Source organism: Toxotes jaculatrix, chromosome 18 (assembly GCF_017976425.1).
Source record: "Toxotes jaculatrix isolate fToxJac2 chromosome 18, fToxJac2.pri, whole genome shotgun sequence".
Classification (NCBI taxonomy): Eukaryota; Metazoa; Chordata; class Actinopteri; family Toxotidae; genus Toxotes; species Toxotes jaculatrix.
In genome coordinates, this window is record NC_054411.1 from 10,158,037 (window position 1) to 10,179,223 (window position 21,187).

Here is a 21,187-nt window from a genome sequence, read left to right on the forward strand (position 1 = left end):
GTTCTTCTGCAGAAGAATAGGCAAGTGACAAAGCTTCAGAAAGATGTTTACAGGCACTTCTAAAATGAATACTTGGACCATTATTTTTGTTAATATCTATCAGTTTGTGAATGAATCTTGTCTTCTCACACACTTTATCTGTCCAGTGACATACAAGCGACTGTCACTTGCCTCGACAGTGTACGTGTAATGTACATTAGCACATATGGTCTCCTCATTCACAGAGCCATCTTCAAGCTGAGAAAGCTATTGAATACTTCCAAACGCCACTGACAAACTACCCGTCAGCAGCTGGGAGCCTATTTCAATGTCACCCAGTCCCAGCAAGGTACAGTAAGGTGATAGCCCTCAGGAACTGCGTCACCTCTGATATGTACTTTTAGCCACATGTCGCAGAATTAACCAGAACCCTGAAGCCTCTGATGTACAGTGTTTTTATATTTTTAATGGTTCCTGCGAATCTTCTGTTTTCTCCATGTTGACAAGAAATTGTGAAAATAATTGAAACCGGGCCAAATTTCTCCTTGTGGTGATGTCATTCACCCTCATCCTGAAGGCATAGAGACTCCAACAAGATAAATATTCAACAAACAGGCCTCTCTCTGGCCTGGAGGCCATTGCATGTGTCTTCTGAAACCACCCCCACCTTCTGTATCCTCTGAACAAGGGACACTTTAGTTCCACTTGCGGAGCCATGCTTATGTATTTTGTACAGTTTACTTTTTGATATCAGTCCTCAAGCAGTCTGTCGTTCATGCCTTTCTTCTCCTCACTCTCCTTCTGCTGTAGGAGTTATTACTCATCTAACACGCATACACACATGCACAGTACCATCTGCAAGGCATTACAGCAAATTGCAGGAATACAGAAATGATTTCACGCATGCCCCGCAGGGTCCAGATATAGCTCTTCAGTCGTAGCCACAGCTGACTTTTATGTGTTCAGGAGGAATAAAGAAGGGTTAAGAAATAAATCTTACCGTCTTCAACTTCATCACACATGTATGAGCTTAGAAATCAGTGCTCTTCCGTATCTGTTTCTCCCCCTCATTCACTCACTCACTCTCTACCTAAATATATATATAAACTTCTGTGTCCAAGCTACAACACAGTGCTGAGGTTATCCAGTTATGCTGGGGTCGAATTATTTGTCTTAGCCGTTCAGCTTGTGTGTGTAGGATAGAGAGGAGGACCAGTATCTCCAGAGACCAGGTACTCTGACTCACCACCAGACCGGGTCCCGTCTGTTAATTACTCTGCAGAAGTTTGTTTGTTGCTGTTTGTTTCACAGCCGACCACAGAGCAAAATTCCTGAAATTCAAAGTCAGCATGAATTTGAAATTACCATAATTAGGTGTCACATAATGTTAGATGAATAGCACAACGCAATGTTGCAATTCCAATATGAATAATGAATGCAGTGGTGACAGTGGGAACTCATTATACAAAATGTACACTACTAGTTTAGGCATTCTAGAGATTATATTCATCAGAGGCAAGACATAATATGATAAAAGTGGCTAAAAAAAAGAGAAAGCAATATCATTAATTTACTTAAATAAAGTTTCATGACAAGATAAAATTCATTTGGTAGCAAAAAGCAAAATGTGGCCAGCATCTGTTTAGGTTAACAGAATTTTAAAGAGAAAAGTTAGAAACTAGCAGTTTAACTTGAGAATGCTAAGCAATTTAATATGCCTTAATATGGTTTCATACTTTAAACATTCAGATAGAAAGTGGAATTTGATTTCAGCCTCATCTGCACACACCCTTATTTCTCACAAAACCAAAATCCCCAGTTCTGTTTAAGAGTCAAGACCTTTTTAACCAACAATCTTTTCACTATCTTGATTGTTGCTCTCATAAAGGTTTACACATAAAGGTTTAAGTGCTATTAAAAAAACCTTCTCCACACTTCATGTTAATTTAATCTTTTAGTCAAATTTTGAAATATTTAAAGTTCATCGTTTGTACATTACACGATAGTCGCAGGCACTTGGTCAGTGTTGTAAATCACAGTCTAGTGGCTGTAACAGGATTACAGCATGTGCCGTCAGCACATTGGGCTCCTAATCACCCTGGCTCAGTAAAAGATGGCGAGGCGGCACACAGCCCGCTCCCCAACACTGCCCAGGGGAACCAGTAAAACACTGGTTTGCTGCTGAGCCAACCGCAGCCTGCTAACAGTTTAAAGCTAGAGCCACTTAGCCACACAGCACCATGCTGGCTTTTTGGGAGGGGACAGGGATTTCTTCTTCTTCTTCTTGTCAGTTTTCTTAGAAATACATTTTCTGCACTTTGACTTGTGTTCTCACATTTTCTCTTTTTCTTTCCAATTTCATTTCATTCACTCATGTTCAAATTTGTTATGTTTGTGTGCAAATTCATGCTGAAGGATTTCATCAACCAGACTTTCATCACTTTCTCTTTCCCCACCCCAGTTAGGCCCAAATCCCCTTTGTCTTTTGGCTGCGTCACCTTTTCTCACATTTGCTTCATGATTTCTGACATTACTTGTTTTTTTCCTTCCATGACAATTGATAACTTTTACACTGTTGCTCGACTTCAACTTCATCCTTGCAGATCTTACCTGACATATGAGTTATTGTGTGGAATCATGCTCTTGTGAGGTATATAACATTATTGGATAATATTTTCAGTCCACACAAGTATGGAAACTCTTAGTTCCATCAGTGATGGATTGGTTTTATCTCCTTGTCCACACAGCAACAAAGAGCTTATCAGAGAAGCCAAACAGACTAAACTGTCTTTGTCCTTCCTCCTAAAACTGCTTTCACAGCCTGGTATGCTTATACATACATTAATAGAACCTTGGTAGAACCGTGTTCCTATTTATTGGATTTTGTTCAGCTTCTGTAAATCTGAGATCTGTGAATCACATCAGAGTCAGAAGGATTTTACTCAAGAGCAACAATTTGCTTTCATTTTGGCATCAGTTTGTTTTGGATGTACAACACTAGCTCATTTCTTGTGATAAATTACCAACTTATGACTTTCACTTGTTTTTTATGCTTCTAAACATTTTACTGTAAACTCAATTATTTGTTTAGTACATGCTTGGTATATTATAGAGTGTTAGGCAAATATGTTAAGCTTGTTATACAGTAAATACACCATGTGCTATGAGATTGTCCTTCACCCTGTGACCCATCAACGCATTATCCTCTTACCAAGGAGACACCAAGTCGCGGGACAAACGCAGACCACCATTAAGATGTTCATACTACATGTCCATGTATCTATTGAGAAACACAAGCATGTGTCTTGGTCTGAGGTGCACATGTTTTGTTGTTCGAAACATGCCTGTGGGTTTTTAGTCTTTGAAAAGTCGGAGCTGACTGACTTCAGCAAACAACAAACAAAGAGAGTGTCCCTGCAGGAGAGATAGGAGTAGATTCAGTGAGAATGAGAGCTAATTTAGGAGAACAGCTCACCACAAAATGACATTTCACTTATTCACTTACTCCCCACATTGTCGGTCAAAACAACAAACATGCCTTCTTTTTAAAAATTGAGCTTAGCAGGATGATCTTTTTACAGCTCCAAAAACAGAGTAAAGTGTCCATCAAATTTCTGAAAGCAGCTTGTGCAGCATATTTTGTAACCAAACAAGGCCATTTTTTTTTTTTTATGTCCTAATTTATCCTCAGTGACAAAGTTCAAAACAGTTAATGCATGGGTTGAATGGAGAAATATCACTGACAGTTCTTGCTTTTTCGTGGAGCTATAAAATCGGTTTTCAGTTTGGGAACAGAAGTTTTAATGGACTGTTCCTTTAACATTATTTTATTACACAAGAGGTATAGGAATGTACAACGTTAGACATATTTTGCAGCATTCAGCACATAGTACAATTAGTGAGCACAAACACAGAGGGGGAGGGTGGGGGCTGTTTTGGGAATTATGCCTTACTTTCCCATTAGGACAGCCTGGGAAAGATTGTCCTGGGTTATTTTCTGATGTAGCCCCTACTCAACCCTGGCTCATTATTCTCCCAGCCTCTCTGTGTCCTATAGAGGCTGAGGTGAGTGTGTCCTTGTGTGAGTGTTTAGTATATCTGCATATGTATTGTCATCTGTGTTCATGTGTGTTTTGTGCGGATGCATGCCCTCCCCCTCTGTCCACAAGAACATGTCTCCCCGTCACACGTAAATGTGCTCTGACGGCAGTATGTGTGGGCTGCCGCGAGACACAACCAGGACCTCCTCACAAGGCCCGGGCCTGCCTTTCTTCCCACAGCTACTCAGCACCCAGTAGCAAGGAGAAACGTCCGTGGGAAGGAGTGCCATGCAGAAGAGATGGAAGCAGGGAAGGGAGCGGGAGAAACTAGGAACATGCATGGTTAATTAGTGGCTGCTATAGGAACCTGGATGTCACTGAGAAATATGGCCAACACACAGAGAGAGAGGAGTGATGAGTGTACTCAAAGCAGAAGTTGTCACTGTTTCTGTGAGAACAAACACTTAATGCTATAATCAGATGCACTGCACCAGATAAAAGTGAAATGTTGACTCTTCCCACCTGCTGTTTCTTGCCAGCTTTAACCATAATAACTCAATCTGTTGCTCATAAATCTGTCTTCTATAGAGGAACCTTTTGTATGTATATGTAACACTGTTACAGCAAGTGCACATTTTATACTCTTGTTCACATAGTTCAGCTTTGGTTAACTGGACTTAGAGTGAGTTCAGGTTTTGGTTGGGAAGGGCTTGGGATTTTCACCCAAAATATTATTTTGCCCTTTCTCACCATTCATCTGTCAGAGGTTGGGTTAGACAGGCTGTGTTAACGAACCTTGCTTTGGGAACAGAGACAGGATGTCAGGATGTTTTAAAAAAAATCAGGCCCCTGTTTGTCATCTGTTTATTGTTTTGTTTTTAGGCTTTTTATTATTATTATAATGATTTTAGGCTCTTTGTCATTTCCCTGTGTCCCTGTCATGATATTTTGGCTTCATTGGAATAAGCCAAGCGCTTCATGTGAACTGGTTATGTTAGTGAGGAACATGAAAAAGCCCTCAACACAAAGACCTCAAGAATCTGTACACTAAACTTTTAGTGATTGCAGGAGCTGTTTGTGTCACGCAGAGGAGGCCAAGACAGCCAACACACAGAGACCTTGAGAGGTCAGACCTTAGTTCACTTTGAGGTTTGCTAGTCTGTTGACTCCCTGGCACTTCTCATTAAGGAGAGAGACAGAGACAGACAGCACAGCTGGGCTGTGCATGCCTCAGAGCTGGACAAGCCATTAGTGCACATTTTAATGTTGAAAGGATGAAGAATCCATCATGAAAACAATCCCGGGTTTACCAACTCATATTATCGAGCTGATTGAGAACATGTTTCCCTTAGCAACAAGCCATTTCAGCCTTCAAAGTCTTTTAAACTAGACACATGTGGGTGCTGTGTCAGCTGCAGTTATATTAGTTATATAGCTGATTATCTGTTCTTTCTTGATCTAAACGTGAGTCGTTTCTGCTTATCACTGCAGCTCTGATAAGAGAGATAGAAGAGGAGAGAGTGTAGAGAAGCCCAAAGGGGAAGGGGTGCGATCCAAGGGGAAGAGGTTGGATTGAAGGGGCGTCTGGGTTGTGGGCAACCTTCCATCCCTCACTTACTCAGGGGGTCACACAGAGGTGTCATTTTCCCATGATCGTCATTAACGAAGGTGAAACACAGTGACAGGGTTTTTTTTTGTTTTGTTTTGCATTTCAGCATTTAATCTTTCTATCTTGTTTGTTTCTTGCTATTTCAAAGATTCCAGAGAAAGAGTAGAGTAATTGTAAAAACTTTTTCTTTTTTTGTGAAAAAAAACATGGCACAAATCATTATTCAAAGGAGAATATTTTTTAAATGTCCTAAAACATTTCTGTAGATGATCCTCAAAAAAAAAAACCCTGCAGCAGAGATTAGCTGACATTATACATCAACTTGCCAACTTGCCTCCTGAATTTCAACAATGTGCGTCATGCAGTCTGATTGATTAATTCAGCTCTTGTCAAGATTTCAAAATGGAAAAGAAAAAACATGCCAGCGCATCCTCAAAAATATGAGTGTTTAAAAAAAAAGATAGTCACACAAATGTCTTCAAGCAATTCCAGTTCGTGTTTGCCCACGTGCAGCCCAGGGAAGCATGTTTCAGCCTTTACTCATGGAGAGAACAACCCTCTCTTCTTCATCCCTCTCCCTTCATTTCCTTCTTTCATTCCTTCTCTGCCCTCCCGTGCTCCCTCCTTCCTACCTCTCGGTCTCATTCTCACCCTGCACCCTGCTATGTCAGGTATTGGGTAACAGCAGCATGCCTGTGGTTTAGTGCAAGAAGGAAAGTGGCTGCAACTTAGCTACAGTATGTTCACTATGGCTGCGCTGATGTATTAGTGCTATGACAGAAACTCTATCACAGGGATGAGAGCAGCTAAGCGGTACAGGTCACGTCAGGTCAGCCAGCTGCTTGCAGACAGGGGTAATTTACATATTAGCATTTGGTCAGGCTTCCCCTGCCTTATCAACCAGCCAGTCACATGATGTGGTGGCAGTGTGCCGTCCAGTGTGGAAGCACCATGGCCCAAAGAAATATAAAGAAACTTTATATAAACTTAAAAAGCCTTTATTTCACATACATATTCTCACTATCCCTTCAGCTATGCCTTTACCAGTTCCAGTCTAATGCACACACAGTATAGCAGGTATTTGCCTTGACGGTAATTTTTTCGTCTCCTACTGCTTTACTTCCTGTCCTCCATAGTATAGAAAAACTCATTAAATACTGTGCATGGCATTTTTTTATCCCACCATCCCTTGTAGCCTATCATGAAAATTTTGTGGTCTTGCCTTGATGCATTGTTTCCAAACTACAGTGGCGCCATTCCTGCCCTTATGCATCTTAAATTTATTTCTTCTCGTTCTGTCTCTCTGTGTTGTGTGTTCTTTTTATGATGATATCATGCCTCTGTCTAAAGCCCTTTTGGGTTCTGCCAGGCAGTCATTTAGTAATTTGGCTCTAACATGACCTGCCTAGTTAAATAAAGGAGGTTAAATAAAAACAAACACACAGATAACAAGCCTTTCTTCAGCTGTGGCACACGGCACTGATAACGGTAACACAAGGAAATGGATGTGGAGGCCTTGACCTCAAGGAGAGGTCAAATAGAAGTTGATTAAAAGGAAAGAAAGAGCAAACGGAGAGAATGTTTTATTTATTGTTATCAGATTTAAAAGTGTCCACTTATTTTTATGTATTTATTATTTTTCATCTCGTGACCATCCAGGCTCCTTCGTGTTTGCAAGGCTGAGGCTCGTCTGTGTGTAATTCAATGCAACATGAGCGCCTCTTAGCTTTATCCTCTGCAGGGATACACATCTGCTGTGTTAACAAATTGCTTAAAGCTGCCTCGTCATGCAGCGGTGGAAGGACCCGGGCTGAGGCTGGATGTGGGCTCGTAAATGTTTGATCCGCAGTGCTTATTGTTAAGAGATGGTGGCTACATAGGCGACACTGGAAGTTTGTGTTTCTGTCTGTTCATCCTCCTCATCCTTTTGTCAGATGCGTAGTTGTCTACTTTCCTTTTGACCATCACCCCCTCTGTTTACTATGTAAAGTTTATACACTTGAAAAGTTGGGGGGCTGTTGGCATCGTATGACTGGAATACTAAACTGTGCATTAGCAATGTCACTCTGTATGGGTGGTCACAAAACGTGGTTTCTCTCTAGAACAAGATACAGACACACGGTGGAAAACGAAAACAAAAATGTGTGTGTGTGTGTGTGTGTGTGTGTGTGTGTGTGTGTGTGTGTGTGTGTGTGTGTGTGTGTGTGTGTGTGTGTGTGTGTGTGTGTGTGTATGTGTGTGAGGGGGTGCTGGAAAGATGGGATAGTAATAGGAGTCAATCTGGTCGTACCAGTTGCAGCTCACCAACAGTCTCTTACTTTCTCTTTCTCTCTTTTCTTTCCAATAACTCTCCCAGATGTAGCGCGATAGAGCTCAAAGCATTCTTGCACACACACACGTATGAGGACACACATAACTGTTGTGATTTACTACACAAATGTGATAGCGATCTTATCTCTTACTTCTTGCTTAGTTTCTCTCTCTTTCCCCCCCCCCCCTCACTTAGTCTTAGGCTTTAACCGGCTCTCTTATAGTTTGTCTGCTCTGTTCTGTCGTTTTTATTGGTTTTCACTGTACAAATCCCTGCTTCGGTCATTAAAGCAGATGATTTAGTGCGGGTGTGTGACCCACCAACAGTAAAACAAAGGTAAGGCCGAGGCCTGGGGCCACAGCGAGGCTGAGGGTGCAGTGCTGAGATAATTTTTAAATTGTTAAGCCTAGGGCATGCTGTGTGGGATGAATAGTGTACAGTTAATGTCATGTAATGCTAAAGTTATGGCTGATTTTCATGTCTTTACATGAACAACTTTCTCAGCCATAAAAGTCATACCAAACCTTGTGTGTTTTGTTTTTTTTTTCTTTTCTTTTTTTTTGGACACAGTTATCACTCTGAAAATAATCCTTTTTTGTGTTTTTAAATGTTTACTTTTTGGAGATACAAGATTTTCATCCCACAGGAGTGGAATTTGTGCTTTTGAGATATAAGAAAGATCAGTGGAGGGAATCAGAGAGATAAACTATCAGTTTAGATGGACCAGGAAGAGCAAGTATGGACACATAGTTGCAGGCGGCAAAGTGTGTGTGTGTTTATGTGTCACACTGAGAGATGACTCAGATCCCCAGTCGCTTGGGACTGGAGACAGAGAGACAGTGGCACTGATAAACTCTGTTAACTGACTCTGATAAAGCAGAAGTGGAAGACAACATGGAGTCAAAACATGCGCGAAGGGCGATCGATGAAAGGCGCACTGTTGAACACCTCAAAGATTTTGGAATGGGGGAGAAAAAAAAGAAGGTTTGAAGAAGTTGTTTTAGGTTCATATTCCTCCCTTTATTTTTCTCTCTCGACTCGACCCTTTCACTCATTTGCACACACACGTACTCAGGCTTGAAGGAAAAACAAATATTAAACAGTAATGTTTTGTGTCTGTAAATTATTGGGTTTTATGGTTCTAGCGTTTCCAATAATTCTGTCTTGGCTGTCCATGAAGGAAAGTCTCACACACACACACACACACACACAGAGAGAGAGAGAGAGAGTAGGGCTGGGCTAAGTATGTACTGACTGGTTTGGATCCATCCATTCTGAGCTTTCGTATGAGGTCGAGCAGTGCTATCATTCGGGGGAACTTTGGCTGAGGATTTGAGCATCATTTGCCAAAAATATTCATCAATAAATGTCCCAGTCATGTGATGTTACAGTTCAGTTGTGGCGTCGGTTGGGTTGTTGCTCTTCAGCAGTCCAGCGTCTGTCCGAGAGAGGCCACGCTCTGTTTAGCTGGACAGGATTTTAACAGGGCAGTAAGTCATTCATCGAGCCTGTTATTGGTGGACTGTGTTTTTAAAGTAGACTTTATTGAGTGGCTCAGTGTGTGCAGGACAGATCAGCAATGGTTTGGACTTGCGTTTTTTCCACAGTAGGAAAAATAGACTGGAGTGCACCTAAGACTGACATCATATCCAGTTACTTCCCTATAACAAATCAATGCTGTGTGGAGTGGAGACTGACCCACTGGAGCCAAGTCGAGGCTGAACTTACAGTATGATCATTACTTTTAAGTTATGCCTCTGGTATGCAGGATTATTACTGTGCAAGACATGATGTCCACGGCTGATTTAGAGCGTGAAATTTATATTTTGTGGTTTATTCACAAAATTTAATTGGATTTATATATGGAATATTTTTAAGTTAGATAATGATACAGATTGTGTTCAGTTCAAATTTCCAAAAATCACTCTATCTGCTGAAATATATTAGTTCATCAAATGTTTCTTTTCCATTAGTTTTGTTACGGTTTTATCCCTTTCACGTTGGTTTAATGTTACATTCAGATTTATTATTGGGATTTCCCACCCTGGCTTGGTGTTATTCTCTAAATAGACATGTATTCCAGTCTTTGCTATTAGTACTGGCTTACATTTGTGAGAGACGGAGACTTTAATGGGACTGCAAATGAAACAAATCACCTGAAGAGACAGATGTTTGTTTATCAAAGGGCTTAATTGAATGGAAATTTTTTGATTTGCTCCTCTATTTTAACTTGCACACTAACCCACAAAGAGAGGGAGGCTTTTGGAGCCCCTATGTTGCCAAAAGCATATTCCTTCAGACAATTTGTGTGCTGTCAAACAAGAGAAGCCTCCAGACTTTTTGCACCTTATGCCTTAGTGGCAGAGATTTTGCTGATCAGTGTACATGTGTGAAGTAGAAATACTGGCTGACAATCCATCAACTTTCCCTTGAAGGAGCAAAACAGTTCACTCCTTCCTTACTTCCTCTTCAACATGTGCACCTCTGTCTGTCTTTAGTGTTTGAAATGCAGCCGTGACGAGAGCTGGACTTTCCTCAGGTGACCTAACAGCAGAGAGGGTTGTTGCGGTCGTGACCCTCACCCCTTCTCTTTTTGTCCACTGTGCCGTCACTTCCTTTCTCCTCTGTCCTCTGAGGCAGTCGTGGCTGCTGATCAGTTCCCAGGCCCCCGCCGACAGGTCATTTAATGGTCATCTAGCCTGGACCCTTGATGCTGAACCCCGGGGTTAACGTGGAACACATCTCTTCCGGGGCTCCACAGATGACAACAAGCAGCCACAAGCCCTTCAGAGATACAGGCACACACCCAAGAGATCACTGATGCAAACACAAACTTAAATACATGCCAATACTAGAAAGACACATGCTATTTATTTATGTTAACAACCTCAAAGCTATCTTGCTTTTAGCATGTGCAATTAAAACATTTATGTTTCCTATTAGTGCTTTCACACCTTTATGCCCCACCCCCCTTCAGTCTATATACCCCAACACCCTCATGCCCACCCACGTCCTACAATAACAACCCAACCCCCACATGTAGCTGCCCTTCAGCCCTCCCAGCCCACAGGGCAGTGGTGGGAGTAAAGAGTCTGAGGTGTCCTGCCAGTTTATGACCAGTGTCCTGGCTGCTTTATAGCTCAGCCAGTCTGGACCAGTTTACCACGCATTTATACGAGCGTTTGTGAGTGTGTGAGTATGCATGAGTGAGTGGCATTTTGGAGATGAGCTTTTAATTTTTCTTATTCATCTAAGACAAGTGAAACCGTGTGTGTGTAATTATCTGCTCAGCAAGTTGAAGGCCTGGTTTTCTCTCTCTTTGTCTCCTCTTGTAAAAATAAAGATTAGGGTTTTCATTTTTCATGTCACCCTCATGCAAAACAGATGCACTGTCCATCATGCGGTCAGACAGCACTGTTTGTTAAGCTGTCTTGAGATGTCTCTTAAGTGTTTGTTATATTGCAAAGGGTTGCCTTCTACGCATACTTGATATTTTGCAAAGATGTGATATGTGATCGACCCAGAATGGACTGTCTTGTTGCGGGCTCATTGTTTACCCCTGCAGAGAGGGATTAACTGAGAGATGTGCAGCGCTGATTGGAGCTGCCTGTGTTAGTGTGAAGCTGGAGCTGTACCGATGACAAGTTGAAATGGTAATGAAGCGTTATTCTGTTTCTTGAGGACAGGATGAAAATTACAGCTGAAGCTGTTGCATTTTTTCCGTTTGGCTACTTTGCATGTGGTCGTATGTGGAATTGAGAGTGCGTGGGTGTCAGTGGGGTCACCGCAGACCTGTTGGCATGGGGACTCAGTCAGTTTAATTAAATCCTGAGCATGTGTGTATGCACATGTATGTGTGCCACTACACGTACTTGTGTGTGTGTGTGTGTGCCGGTTGTCAGGGGCCAGAGGATGGGGCCCGGTGAAGTAAGGAGAGAGGGGAGAGCAGCCGCTTGGCAACCTATCTGAGAGCCTCGTCACTGGGGTTCAGACACGGCCACAGCTGGCCCCTCCGCCAACAATCCTGGCTTTTCTTCCCCTCTCAGGAACGCGGCGCGTCAACTCTAATTCCCTTCTAATGAACTGGCTACTGAAGGTAGCTGGGCAGGCAGGCCCAGCACACTTATTAAACACACACGCTGGAAACAAAACACACACACACTCAGTGGAGAAAATACATTGCACTTTAGTACATCTTGGTGCTCAGCAGCTGTACAGAGTGACTTAAATTGCCTGCTGAGGATCCTTGAACTCTTAGAACTTAGAAGCTGCATTCAGAACCATCCCAAGCAGAGGTGTGTTTTAGCTCCAAGACCATATAAGAAGAACCTGCAGAGTCCTTGATGTGTCTTTTTCTTTATTTTCATTGCTTTTGAGCCACACAGCTAAGAATGAGTTTTTCTGAAAGACTTACAGCTGTTTTGACAGGATTTTGAAAATCCTCAGACACTTCTCACCATCTTTATAAAAAGTGTTCTGTCTGATTTACACTGAGAAAGATTTTTAACACATTTTCCACGTTGCAGTTCTATTTCCTAATCCCTGTAAAGAGTGGTAGCTGGAATCAGTATACCTCCTTTCTCAATTTGTAATGAAATTAATTTGGACAGGGAGGACAGTCAAATGTATTTGAGTTTAAGACTAGTATAACTGTGATGTCGTTTTCAATCGCCGTGAGCAGAAGCCTTCGACTGAAGCCGCCCTCGCTCTGACCCTGTGGTTTAAGTGTCTGTGGTGCAGCCTTTGGAGCTCCGATGCTGCTAATGGAAACATTTATACACATTTAGACGGCACAAGCACAGAGGTTTGATTTCCTTGCGAACTTGTGAGTTTACCAAGGTGACAAAGTTCATCATCTGTGATATATTGTTTATTTACTTGCTTTTGGCATACGTTTATCATTTTTGGTGGATTGTGATGCTTCAGAGTTTGAAAGGACTAACACTGCCAAACCATTTGTTGGCTGTTTAGTCGACCTTTTCCGTGATCTCCTGAAATTCTCACTCACAAATCTCCTGTGGAAAATATTTCTTTTTTTACATTTCACATACTTAAGGAACACCAAAGACTAACCTAGGATCTACCATCCTGGAGACGGTTTTGCATGTCCAGTGTCGTTTCATTATGAATCCCAGTTAATCACCAGTGGATTATTCCGCACCAGTCCTTCCATTGTTGCGGAAATGTGAACACCCATGGGCCTGTAGCATAAGTGTGCTTAAAACCATTAGCTGTGTCCAGTTCCCTTACACAAGAGTAATAACACTGAAACAGACAGTGTGCAAATAATAACGGTGGGAAGAGGGCACGGTTATCATAAGAATAAATAGATAATCTGCTTATATTAACTGTCTTCATCAAATAGTGATATGAAAAAAAAGCAGGTACTTTCATGGTCATATTTTTAAAGCGGAGACACAGCTGTTTAGTTACAGCCAGCCATTTGTCCTACCAAATATTTTTACCGATTATTTTACTCTACAACAGATCTTCTACATTATCAGTCTTTTGCTGATTGTGTGTATGTTTGGGGGAGATCAAATAAGACCTAAAATGTTAAGCCATGGCTTTAAAAGATGATTGTTAAAGCATTTGGAAATGGTTTGTCTTATGCTTTCTACTTTGTGCTTCTATACTGATCATTCCATTTTTAGCCACACTAGCAGTGTGGTTCTAAAGCAGTGGCATCCATCGGCCCACCACCTTGGTCCAGACTAAAATATCGACTGTAGGATGGATTGTCATAAAATTTAGATGCTGAATCCAACATGCTAAACATAAGCATGCTAGCATATTGACTTAGCATTTAGCTCAAAGCACCGCTGAGGCTCAGCACAGTCTCACAGAGACGCTGTCATGGCTGTAGACTCTTAGTCTTGTTTTTCCTCCATATGAAAACACACATGTGGCCAAGAAGAGGTTGATAGACTCCAAAACACAGGGAATAAATATAGCACCCACATTCATCCACATTCCTGGGTGTCTCTCTGTCAACAGTTGAGATTCCTAGAAAAACCATGTGATGAATATTTGTTTCAGCCACAGCCTTTTAATGCATTATTTCACCAGGATTTTGGACTATAACCTCTGTGAACCTATGTCAAATTTTGAGCAAAAGAATGTTTTAACCCAAAATATTCCTTCTTTAATTAATTAAATTAATTAAATAAGACCATAGCTGTCATTGACTGTGACATCCAAGTGAGTGTGGGAAAAGGGTTTTGACCTCATATTTATTGGGGTGACTGGAGTCACCAAGGTGCACTCTCACACTTAAACTCTAAAACTCAGTGACTCGAAGCCCGCAACAACACATGCACTGTTTTTTCTGTGACCCATTACCCTGTGTGATAATAAAAACATTATTTCATGGCCAGAGTCTCAGTCTGAGACTCTGAGTCACCTCTGGCCCACGGGACAGCAGAGGCCGACTGGGACAGCTGGACGAGCTGCAGGCAGCAGTCTGTGGAGGCAGGAGGCCTGATAAAGTGAACTGTTCGAGTTCACAGTTCACCAGACCCTTCACCCTCAGCGATAGCACGTCGCAGCACTAACTCACTCTCAGTGACTGGGATGACATAAGCAGGGGACTGATAAAGAAGAGGGGAGGATGATGACAGAGAGGGGAAAAAGACAGTTAATAAAGCTGAAGACACAGTACATCATTCAAAGCCTGATTATAACCCCAATTTCAAAAATAAAGACTGATTTCCAATACAATGGAGAGTCTCAAAAATCTCTCAACTTCTTTTTGAGGTCATTCATTTTTATTTACATAGGCCAAAATCATAAATTACTTTAAAATTTTTAATCTTTTAAATGTGAAACAGAATGAGATGCTTTGTTTTGGTTTTAGGTTGCCCAAAGGCCTCCTCTCTCTTTCTTCTCCACTTTCTGGCCAACTCCTACCAGTCTAATGGGGCTTATAGTGCTTTCCAGTGTGTGTTTTTAACAGTAAGGCCAGCCTTAGCTAAAGGCCATGATCTCATACACGAGAGAAAGGTCCCTTTGACTGATACAGATCTAGTCATAGCTGCGATAGCTCAACCCATAACCTTATACCTCTGCAGGTTGCTTTCATTAGCTCTACCTATATACTGTATATAATACGCTGCTGTGTGTGTCTGATGCTATCACTGTGTCTGGATGTACCTGTATATGCTCACACAAGCATAGAGTATGTGTTGGTGTGTGTGAATTTTTCATGCTTCTAAGCACTTGCATGAACATGTACAGCATTTTCTTATAATGCAGTAGTTATTCCTGCAACCGAATGTGTTTCTGGAAGTATATATATCGTGTGCGTGTGAGTGTGTATCCATAATTAGATTGTTATTGTCCGATGACTGGACATTTTTGCTCACTTGAAATCTATCAACGCAACACACAGACACACAAATGCACATAGACAGACACACACATACACCATTTCTGTATTTGTCTGTCATCCACCTATCCATTTGTCTGGCCCTCCATTAGTCAGTTATTCCAGTACATTATCAAACGACAACACGTTCTCATAATCATAATATACCTGGACTGACTCAAAACCTCTACTATACACACACACACACACACACACACACACAGATGCACTCTAGAGTAATATGCCCATCATATCTGCTGGTGCTGAAGGCTGCTGTCATGGGCAGAAGGTCATTTTATGATGTGCGTTTTGGTCCGTGTGAGAGAGCAGTGTGAGGCGATGGCAGATGAGGCTGGAGGCGTGCTCTCTCCCACTTTCTCCTGCTTTTGTGTAAACTCTGATAGGAGCGGAGGGCCAGTGACAGACTGAAGCCAGCAGCATTTTTGGAGCATCAGGAGGCTCATCACAGAATTTTGGAAAAGTTAGAAAGGTGTTGATGGGAGCAGATATGTCTTAAGCATATGAGCCTGGGGTGCACTCGTCTGTGAAGTAAAATCTTTCGAGGTGGTTTTCTCAGCAGTTATTCATGTTGTTCTGCTGATATTGTGCACATCTTTCCTTCTTTATTTTTCTCTCTTTCTTTCTTGTATTCCATTTCTTGTATTTTGAAAATACCAAACTTGTGTGTGTAGTTAGCCCTGTTCTAGTCACACACACAACTCTGAAAAAGGCTTATCTCTGGATTAGTCTGTCAGGCTGGATTCGGTACTACACACACACACACACACACTTCTATTTACAGCCGCTCCTTTAAGAGCATGAATGAGGTCTGTAATAGTTTTTCTTTTCATTCATAATCAGACCATGTGATCCAGATCTACACAACAAGCTCACTCCCACGTTTTTACCCTGCATGAGCATAACTATATGCTGTTATTAATGCATGTGCACATACATCATTACGCTGTCTTATTAGCATGTGTACGTATATTTGCTTGTTACATCTGTTTGTGTAAATATGCGGATGCATGCACGTAAATGTTTTCCTGTGTGGGAAAATGGGCTGCTGGTGAGGTGGAGCATGAACACGATAGTAAACAGAGACTATTATCAGTGATAAAGCTCCAGTCTTGTTATGTGGCTGTTTGACTTGTACGTTTACTGTGAGAAAAGCAGAGATAAGGCCTCAGAGAAATAATTGGGACTGGAGGTACAAAGAGAGCACAGGGTGCAAAGTAGCAGTGTTGTTGAATTAGAAAGGGAAGAGTGAGGGAGGAAGAAGAAGACAAGGCAGCGAGAGGGGTGTGGGAATGGAGGTGTTTAGGGGGACTCCCTGTGGACTGACTCCGACATGGGAACACAGCCGTCCTAACAAAGCGTGGCTGCCTCTCACTGACTTCACAGGCCTGGGACAGTCAGAGAGGGAGGGGTGTCAGAGAGAAGAGGAAGCACAGGTCAAGGACAGGTCCACTTTTTTTGATAAATCAAAGATTATAAGGATAAAATAAATAGGATGAATAGGAAGGTGGAGGAGGGGAAGCAGGGAAAGTGGCCTTTAAGCACTTTAAGCACAAGTCCACTTTAACATGGGATAAACATCTCAGTGGAGCAAAACTTAAACATGACATTATTCATTCATTATTCATTCACATTATTCTGAAGACAGATATTCTGTCTAAAATGGCCTTATGCACGTTATATAATAACTTCATCATTTCGTTAACTCAGGAACTTTTGTCCCTGCTGCGTTGAGACTGTTTAATCAAAAACAAGTAATGGACTGCAGGACATAGTCTAGTCTAGGAGGTATTCTAGTTTGGTTTTTTTTTACCCTTTTAAAATATACCATTCCACTTGTGGGACACTTTGGCCTTGGTAGTGCAACAAATTATATTGTTTGAAAGCTCTCTCTCCCTATCTTGTTTCTCTGTCTTTCTGCCTTTGTAAAGCATTTTGTAATCCCCATATCACAGAAACAGAAGTGGACACAGAATTGGTCCAGGCTTGTGGCTATGGCTCCAAAATGTTTCCCACAAAATAGGTGCGACTACAGGTATTATATTCCCTTTTTCATGCCAAAAAACAATAGGCAGGGCAAAATAATAATTATTTTCTACCATGTTTGTGCCTCTATAACTTTGGTTAATTTTAAGAGTTACTTTTCATGAGAGACCAGGGTTATGACTGTAATCAAAAGGGTTGTCAAACAGTAAATTTTTTATTTTGAGTACATTATTTTCACTAAAATGGGGGTGTCTGTTAAAGGGTTTAAGTTCCCTGTCTGTGCTATTCAACTGTTGCATCTTGTACTTCATTTTCCCTTTGTGGGATCAATAAAGTTTATCTTAAGACTTTACAGTGCAATAAAAAAAATACATTTTACTCACAAATACAAAGTAATATTTCATTTCCACTTGGCAGGCTAGTTTACAAAACATTTTATGCCTTTGCAGTCATGACCAGCATTCAGTTATTTCACTGTCTGCTATTACTGCAAAACTGCCAAGAGCAAAATTACTTCCAAAAATGTAACAAAAGACCCAAATGAAAAAGATCTCTGTCTTTGGAAAACATTTGTAAGCTGAGTAAAGGATGTGAGCTATTACGACCACAAACTCGTGGCAGCCAGTTTTAAGTGTCCGAGTGATGCTGAACTTGTGTAGGTTTTTCAAAATGTGAAAATCTTCCTCTAGTTTGTTTTTAGATTCATACAGATGCACAGCAAACACACAGTCACTCTCTTTTTTTTCCCTCCTTCACTCTCTCACATGTTCACAGTATAAACCCTCGCGTGTCACCATGCGCCTTCGCTTCAGATACCCAAACTAAGTCTGTCATTATATTGTCGTACTCTGTACCATTACATCATTGCTCTGTCATTCCCGGTTGATGTGGAGGCAGCCGAGTGGCGTTACTCTAGAATAGTAGCAGTACACAAGGTCATCATCATAAGCCAATCACTGAAACTGGCTCTCCACTTCACTCAGCCTATCTCTGGCCTGTGATGTGAAGAGGTTAGATCTGCCGTCACCCTCTGGCCCGGCCCTGGAAAATAATACAGCGCGCCAACGGTTGCTCTCATTGATGAAGAGAGGGACTGAGACAATATGAAGAAGAGTATGAAATAGTGAAGAAGTGAGATTTCCATGAAAGTTTCTGCAGGTTGTCCTCTGTCCAAGCCATGATTTCCTGTTTGGTTTAATTACTAAGGCCAGTCGTGCTTTCCCCATTGAGTTTAAAGCTCATTCAGTTTCCTCATCCCTCAATCTTCTTACCTCCAATCATGAGAGGAGGCAGGTGACTGTGGCCTGTTTAGGCCTGCCTGGGTGAAGGGTCCTACGTAGAGCTGGTTTGATTTGATTTGTTAATGGACAGAAAATTAATCCGCAAATATCAAGCAAAAATTCTCTGGTTGCAGCTTCTCAGTTTTAAGAATTGGATGCTTTTCTTTGTTTGACAAAAAAATGTCACCTTGGGATTTAGGAAACTGTGATGGGCTTTTTTCACTATTTTCTGACATTTTGTTGACTGAAAATGTATATATTAAAATTATCAGCAGATCGACAATGAATTGTTTTGAGTGTATGTGACTCTGCATTTGCTTAACTTGGCATGTTCATGCTGAATTGAGTTTTTCTTAATCATTATTACTATTATCATTATTTATTTCTATTCAGTAAGATCCATGAAAAACTTTCAGCAGTTTCTGAGTACTGGCCTCGGTGTCACCAGCTTTACCCCAAAACTGAGCGTACTTCTCCATCTAGTGGCTTCTTTGTAAAACTTCAACCCACAGACCCTGCAGTATATTCAAATGATTATGTAATAGCAATTATACTACATCAAAGTGCTGCTTTTGAGCATAATTTCAGTGGTTCTTTCTCATTTCTGTCCTTCTTCCTCTCTTGTCTCTTTGCTTTCAGGATGCTGATCCCTCTGTTTGATGAAGACACTGGTCTGCTCATACTGGCTGGCATGGTAAGATTTGGATTAGTGCTCCTCTGTTGGGAATTCTGTCAGGTGATAAATTTGAACAAAGGCTTAAATATTAGATATTCATGCCTGAAAGGTTTTATGTAGTTGCATCACAAATCTGGGTTTCAGACATTTTGACAGTCATGTACTTAAAAGGTTAGCTTTCATTACCACAATGCATATTTCAGGTCTGAGCTGATAATAATCTTGGTGTGACAGGAGATTAAGTTTCTCTGATTTACTACTAAGACAGTCAGACTTTGTCTGTTAGCCTCTGATTTAGTGTTGTTATGTTCCGCACAGGGAGACACAGTGGTCGATTGCTTTGAAGTCTCTTCCTTTGAGCCTTTCCTCTCTCAAGGTAAGAGCTGGTCATCTGTTATCTGTCTGTTCAGATAATCACAGCCTCCCTCCTTGTTTCTCATCCACTCTCCTTTTCTTTTCTTCTCTCAATTGCATCCCCGTAGTGAGCCACTGTCTTACCGATACCTCCACACGGGGGGTTGCCATGGTTCCTAAGCTGGCGTTGGATGTGATGTCCTGCGAAGTTATGCGTGTGCTGCAGCTGACAGACAGCTGCATTGTGCCAATCAGCTATCAAGTCCCTCGCAAGGTATGTACAAAAACAGTACTGTGCTGGCATTGCATCAAATGACATATTCATAACAGATACAGTATTATACATGTTGCATGGTCATTTTAATGCATGTTTGTTTGCGTCCATGTTTTGTGTTGCTCTCCAGCATTCAGGCCAAGAGTTTCATGATGATCTTTACCCAGTCACAGTGGGTACTATTCCAGCCATGTCCGCTGAGGAGTGGTGGCAGGGAGGGAACAAGCAGGTAATTGTTCTGTACAAGTTGAGCCAGTCTTTACACTGTGTGGACGCCAGATGATTATCTCTGTTTGTCCTCAGGTGGAGAGAGTCAGCCTCCACCCAGACAAACGGCCCAAACCAAAGGCTCCACCAGCAAAACAGATGCCTGCAAAGAAGGAAGTGGCCAGTGGGGGGAGCAGAGAAGTGAGAGACACATCTACAGAAAATATTTTTGTAGAACATGGTCTTAACTTTAAATCAGTCAAGGGCTAGATTTCCCAGAAGCATTTCACCATCATGGTACCAGCAGTAAAAACTTAAACATCGTACTTTTCTACAGGATCCAGCTCATGGCTGCTCCACCTCCAGTAGTCCTCTGAGCACTCCCAGCAGCAGTGCTGTCCCATCCCGCTCTCCTTCCTCCACCTCTGGCCTCTCTTCAGGCTTCCTCCCCAGCCCCAGTCCCAGCCAGGGTTCCAAGGCCATCCAGAGCCTGCTGGGTACGAACACACACACGCTTCTTTGTTTTGGTGTCTGTCATTTTATAATAACCTTTCTTTGGTGAGAAAAAGCCGTTGATGGAAAATTATCTTGTATCCAGGGCCCACCTCCAAGTTCCGTCACATCCAGGGTGCAGTGATGCACCGGGACACGCACATCACCAATGTTCGAGGCCTGAACCTGACCACACCAGGCGAGTGTGATGGCTTCTGTGTCAACCGCCAACGTGTGGCAGTGCCCCTCGCCATCTCTGGGGGCCAAATCGCAATCCTTGAGGTACAGCAGCAGCTGGAAATTAAATTAAAAACAATTTATGAGAAATTGATTTAGAAAAACTGGGATCGGTCTCTGTGTCGAGTTGTCTTTTTTAACCCCTTGTACCTCAGCTATTTTAGAAAATGTGACTTCACTCCCTGTGTGTGAGTGACTGATTTTATTCCTCTCTTTAGCGCTCTCAGCCTGGCAGGCTCCCAGACACGGCCATGCCCACCATCCAGAACTCTGTAAATGTGGCTGACTTCTCATGGGACCCCTTTGACACACAGCGGCTTGCTGTGGGTGAGTAAATACACATACTGTATATGTAGGT

At 41.9% G+C, this 21,187-nt stretch overlaps 1 protein-coding gene across 1 annotated transcript in view; it reads left to right on the forward strand.

The window, feature by feature from the left end:
- coro7 (coronin 7) overlaps positions 1 to 21,187 on the forward strand; it is a 101,063-nt gene that overhangs the window by 75,817 nt on the left and 4,059 nt on the right. Inside the window, exons 10-17 of the mRNA XM_041062834.1 lie at positions 19,229 to 19,283; positions 19,584 to 19,641; positions 19,748 to 19,893; positions 20,024 to 20,122; positions 20,197 to 20,301; positions 20,438 to 20,597; positions 20,699 to 20,874; positions 21,048 to 21,156. Of these exons, the coding sequence (XP_040918768.1) occupies positions 19,229 to 19,283; positions 19,584 to 19,641; positions 19,748 to 19,893; positions 20,024 to 20,122; positions 20,197 to 20,301; positions 20,438 to 20,597; positions 20,699 to 20,874; positions 21,048 to 21,156 (908 nt within the window). The remainder of the gene's footprint in view (positions 1 to 19,228; positions 19,284 to 19,583; positions 19,642 to 19,747; positions 19,894 to 20,023; positions 20,123 to 20,196; positions 20,302 to 20,437; positions 20,598 to 20,698; positions 20,875 to 21,047; positions 21,157 to 21,187) is intronic.